The 6,192-nt window shown below is 40.9% G+C and overlaps 1 protein-coding gene across 1 annotated transcript; it reads right to left on the minus strand.

Moving 5' to 3' along the window:
• Nucleotides 1-2,048: 2,048 nt before the first annotated feature.
• Nucleotides 2,049-4,022, minus strand: LOC141654804 (receptor-like protein EIX2). The gene has a single exon (XM_074461921.1). It carries the CDS (start codon nt 4,020-4,022, stop codon nt 2,049-2,051), a length of 1,974 nt encoding a protein of 657 aa, XP_074318022.1.
• Between the last annotated feature and the right edge of the window lie 2,170 nt (nt 4,023-6,192).

Here is a 6,192-nt window from a genome sequence, read left to right on the forward strand (position 1 = left end):
ACCCTTCGCTTGTTGCAAGCGTACTGGGCTATGAAGTTGTCTCTCAGGTCGGCATAACAGAATACTGAGCCGTTGGGTAGCCCCTTGTACCAACTCTGTGACATGCCATGGAGAGTCGTTGGGAAGACTCGGTACCACACCTCATCGGGTTGCTCCCACACCGACATGTACGACTCGAAAGCCTCGGCATGGTCGGTTGGGTCGCTATCCCCTTTGTATGATATGGCCGGCAGCTTTAGCTTAGTCGGCACAGGGACTTCGAGGACATAGGCACTGAGGGGCTGTCTGACCACGTGTCGAATGACACGCGGCGATCGGCTCCTCGCACCATGAGTCCGGCTTACCTCCCTCTGGCGGGAAGGGCTTCTTGCCCGACTCTGGTGAGTCGGACTTCTTTCTTCATTTCTTCGGGGGTGGCCTCGCTGTTGCCGCGGCGACGCTGTCCTCCCGCGAGTGGGGGAAGGACTTGGGTCTGCCACTGGCAGCGTGGGCTCCGCCGGCGTTTTTGTACGCCCAACTCCTTGCATTTCTCCGGACAAGTTGTTCGGAATCACATTATGGGCCCTGGTCGCCTGTGGAGGCGCTGTCGCCCCTGTCGCCGTGACAGGAGTAACCGGCGTACCACCCATCAGGTCCAGGAATAGCTTCAATTTGGCTGCATCGACCACGTGTCCCATGACAGTGACCTGGCCGGTGGGCAGCGGTGTTTCTAGCTCTTTTGGCATCCCGTACTTCACTGGCTCAATCACTCGGCCGGTGGGGGACTGCCCGATCTCAGAATTGGGGAACGTTTCATCCTGGTAGAATTCAGTTTCTACACTCACAATTTCTTGTTGTTTTGACATCTTCTTAGCTCTTTGAATGGTTTTTTTTTTAAAGGTAGGTGACTAGCTTTTAGTAAGTGTATCCCCACAGACGGCGCCAATTGTTCCGGGTGTAAATTCGGAGCAGTGTTATGACCACGTGAGCTGCTAGAATGATGTCTTTGATTGTCTCTTCCTTTCGATCTTTCCTGTTTAAGATGAACAAACCGAGGGCTCGGCTTGGGGCCGAACGTACTCACTCCGACGCTCAAGTCAGTAAGTTTAGAGAGATAAACTGTATGTTACTTGGCAAAGTATATTGTAGAGAGATAAGGGAGTTTATACCAGATTATTGTGGTTTCTAGTTGATATTTTCGATGAATTGTGGATCGTTTTCTCAATGAGGATTGAGGAGTATTTATATACTTTCACCTTTTGTCACGTAGTGGCCAAGTGGCAGAGCAGGTGGAAAGACTATCTTACCCTCGGCCGAGGGACCCACCGCAGGCCGGCAGGCCTGGTTGACTCCATGCCGAGGGGACTGGATATGAGTACGTGGATATGCTTCGCGGCTGGCTAGTTTGTCTAGCCGAGACCCAAGTGACAGGCCGACAGGCTGCGTCGGTTAGGTTGTCAATATGTTGACTTGTTGTCTTTTAGCTTTGACCTTGCTCAAGATGTTGACTCGGTCAGCGGGTGCAGAATATGTCCCATCACTATGGCAAAAGCTAACCCGGTGAAGATATTACACGCTTATTTTGCAAACAAGTATTCTCAAAATTAGTTAACAAAAATACAGTAACTAACAAAAGAAGACGACGAAAAAAAGGCAAGGATCTGTGTAGTAGAAGAAAATTTTCATCCACTTCAAGGGAAGAACGTAGTACTTGCGTTTTTTCCCTTTGACCTCAGAGCGAAAGAGTAGCGCTTATTCGAGGTCCTGCAGAGCTTCTCCTGTTGGTAATTATTATCATAGTCCTTCCTTGTAACAAGATGGTTCACATTCACTCCTATAGCCACGGTTAATAGAGGCCGCCGATAACTTGAACAAAAATGGCCGAACGAAACTGAGGGCTTCAACCACCAGATAGAAAGCCGCACTACGATAGTAATTACACAAACTTCAGTAGTGTAATAGTTATCAATATTCCACCTGAAGTAATATCAACCCCTCAAAAGAAAGAAAAAGTAAAAACAAGAAATGTTAGTAACAAAAAAATGATAGAAAGACTTACTTAAGGCGCTTTAAGGTCTCCTCCATGCTCTGGCTATTTTAACAACCCATATAACATAAATCTTGTCTCTTGTATTTTCATAGAATCGGAAATAGGCATGCCTCCAAGATCTTTTCAGAATTAAAGTGCCACAAACTCCCCAAAATCCTACGATGAATCCAAGTACAACACTTATGTACAGTCCTAACATAAAGTCGTCTTTCGTGTCTTGCTTGCCATCTCCAATTCGTGTGATGGCAGGTGCTTCATCTCCAGCACATTTAGAAAGCGGTGCTCCGCAAAGTCCGGGGTTTCCAATGTATGATAATGCATCAAAACTTTGTAATTGTGTGCCAACAGGGATCTTCCCTGTTAAGTTATTGTAGGAAACATCTAATATTGATAGAGAACTAATTTGAGTTAAACTTGGAGGAATTTCACCAGAGAGACGGTTATGTGATAAATCAAGAAATTCCAAAGATGTCAGCTGACCTATTCTCGACACAATACCACCAGTAAGATTGTTTCTTGATAGATTTAAGAATTTCAATCCAATAAGACTTGATATACCGTCTGGAATATGACCTTCTAGCTTATTGTTGGATAGATCAATGCCTTTAAGTAATGTTAATGGGTTGTTATCAACAAATACACTTAATATTCCTAATGGTGATGAGTAACTACGACCAAATGTTTGTTCATTTCTTTTCCACATTACTCGTGCATCATCGTTAGGATTTTGGCCTAGATAATACCCCAGTAGTGGAGAAGAGTCATCCTCTGTGTTAGCCATGCTTGCCAGTTTGTACAAACATCTTGGAATGGTTCCAGAGATGTAGTTGTTCGAAAGGTCCAAGATTTGGAGGAAAGAAAGATAACAAAAGCTTGTAGGTAGAACCCCAACAAAGCGATTACTTTGTAGGGTAACAACTACAAGATTTCTTAAACTGTGCCCAAAGTCAGGGGGTATGTGACCAATCAATGAGTTATTTGCAAGGTCTAGAATTACCAAGGACGTACAGTTCACCATGGATGCCGGTAAACTACCAGATAAATTATTGTTGCTAAAGTGTAAACCACCAAGTTGGTTTAACGCACCCATAGAGTTCGGTAAACCTCCCCAAAGATTATTATTCTCTAAATGCAAGTGAATTAATTGATCGAAATAACTCCAACAATCCGGCAACTTTTCCGAAATTAAGTTACTTGATAGGTCAAGATCGGAGAGAGGGGTTTGTATATGTGGGCATAAGAAAGGAATAAGGCCTTTTGAAAACTTATTGTTGTTTAGATATAGAGTGGATACATTGTTCCTTAGAAACGAGGGTATTACACCTTCCAAGAGATTGTAGCCAAGTTTAATTTGAGGGAGGTTATCAAAGATGATTGATACATCTGGAATTGTACCATAAATCATATTGAGAGACATGTCTAGATATCTAATTCCCGGCCACAAGCTTGAGTTCCAAAAGGAAATAGGAATAGTGTCTGAAATACCAGCATTTGATATATCAATCTCGGACAAGTATTTTTGAGTTATAATCCACCTTGGAAAATAAGGGCCTACCTTACATGACTTCAAAATTAGCGTATCTAGCTGAAATGGAGGAATCCAATTAGCACTAATGTTGACCACAATTTCCGTGTTAGGAAACAAGTTCAGATCACGTAGTTTATAAAGGTTTGATAAGTGGGTGGTTGTGAGAGTTCCATTTAAATAATTGTAAGAAAGATCCAAACCCTCAAGCATAGTAAGTTTTCCCAAGGATTGAGAAATAGTACCATTCAGTTGATTTTCATAGAGCTCTAATACCCTTAAGAAGGAAAAGGCGCCAATGTTGTCCGGAATCGAGCCCCAAACATGGTTTTCACTTAACTGTAGAGACGTTAATGCCTTGTGTGGACATTTAGAAAAGGATTGGATGATGTCATTGAACTTGTAGTTGAGATTGGTACTCATCAAGTTTAAGCTTTCCAAGCTACATAAATTATCAAGACGTTTCATTGAACGTCGAGACGATTGCAAATTATTTCCGAACATCTGATGATTTTTGGAGACATCAAGATATGTAAGGCTGGTCTCAAGTCTACTTAAGTTAAACAACCACTCAAATATGTATGTGTTATTCAGGTTATTATATGAAAGACCGAGGACACTCAGGGTTGTGGATGAATTAATATATGAAAGAGAAGGTGGCGAGTTTAGAGAGAGGAAACAAATATCCAAATGAAGCTTTTGTAAGAAAGGTAGATTGTTAACAATAGAGAGCCATGTGTTTGCAGTCGTACTTAAATCTATATAACTCAAATCCACTTCCCTTATCAACCTCAAACGCGAAAGCCACCACAAGCTTTCCTCCCTGAGGATATTGTTACCGCTAAGATCGAGGGATGTTAATCTAGAAAGATTTCCGATTTCTTGAGGAATTACCCCCCGAAACCAGCATGGGAGAGATCAAGGTGTTCTAAGCTAGCTAGTGAACCTATAAATTTGGGTAATGCTTCTGAGAAATTATTATAACTAAGGTCCAAATATATCAAATGCTTCAAGTTAAGTAAAGAAACACTGAGTGTACCTTCTAGACAAGGCCCGTAATTGTAATAATCATCGACAGAGCCAGGAAGATTGAGACCGATGATGTGGCCAGATTGGTTGTTGCAATGTATACCTTGCCATTGACAAAGTCCAGTGTGTCCCCAATCATCGAGAATCTCACAACTCCGACACGAATGCCTTGCTTAAAATGAAGTAGTGCAACTCTGTCACTCTCTACACAAAGGATGTTGTTATTAAAGTTGGATGATCCAACTTGGCAACTACAGTAGGTTAGCCACGCACTAAAGAGTAGTAGGAGAAGGTGAAGGTGATTATATAATTTAGGGGGGAAATGGGTTGTCATTTTTTATGTAAAATTGTTGTGTTTGAAAATAATTATCGAGTGAGTGATATTTGTTTGGTTGAGTAAAACGTTAGTGTATGCATGTATTTATATGTGAATAGAATCTTCTCTACGTTCGAACTTGTTAAGCAATTGTTTTAAGTCTTGATTGATACTTGTATAGTAATGGCGGAGCAATGGTTTAAAAAGTCTTGATCTTCTGGATGGGCTAAACTTTTCTACGTAGATCAGGACACATATTCACTTATTGGGCAAGAGGACCCTGTCTCTGGTTTGTTCTGAACTTGACAATTCAATATACGACCCATAATACAATGCCAAAAAATAGTATTTTCATTTTAGTTCAATTCGGATCAATTTAATTCCATTCTATTCAATTCAACTTAGTTGAATCTCTTTTTTACAAATTAACTCTTACTTGATTCGGTTTAGCTTCATTAAGTTCGGTTTAGTTCAGAACTTTATTAAGTTTAATTCAAATTTCTTTTAACCGAAAAGAACATGGCAAATCAAATCAAGAAGGTGAGATGTATTTATGGCAGAATCCTCCCTCGAGAATGGGATGCCGGTGTTAAATAATGTAAATTTAATAACGGATTATAAAGTCTTGGTCTTCTACAGAGTGTAACTTGAGTTAGACTTTTCAACAATGATTCATACACATTTTCGCTTAAACTCGTAGTCAATGCAGCAATGCTTAATTAAGCTAGTCTTGGTTATTAGAATCGTAGAGAGGGGAAAGCATAAATAAGTCGCTCGTATAATTGATAATAATTTGTGTCTCGAATGATTACATTGTCTCGATATTTATAATACTCCCGAGATCTAAATCGTATCAACTATTATAGGCTAACATATAATAAGTTTATTCCTAATATTATATTATTCCGATTACGGTATATTGTAATATACCGTAATATCTTCTAACATCCCCTCAAACCCATGGTAATTTGTCTAAATTTCCATGGGTTTGCAAGGTAGACAAAGAGAAACGGCTCTCTTTTCGAATCGGTTTCGTCGGGCTGGAACGTCGTCGCTTTTCGAACCCACCAAATCGTTGAAATTTCGTTGTCAAGAACGTCGCATTTTTTCGAACATATCGGTACGTAATTCGCCAGTGGATGCGTATAGGACTCGCCAGGCCGAGTTTCGTGTAAATCGCCAATAATAAAGAAGAGACCACACTTTGTTCACCTCCTTTGAACAGGACGAAGATCATGAAAAGGTGACAATGCACCAATATAGATAGATCAGAAACGTATCATAGTATTTTTT

The sequence above is a fragment of the Silene latifolia genome, chromosome 5 (assembly GCF_048544455.1).
Source record: "Silene latifolia isolate original U9 population chromosome 5, ASM4854445v1, whole genome shotgun sequence".
Classification (NCBI taxonomy): domain Eukaryota; kingdom Viridiplantae; phylum Streptophyta; class Magnoliopsida; order Caryophyllales; family Caryophyllaceae; genus Silene; species Silene latifolia.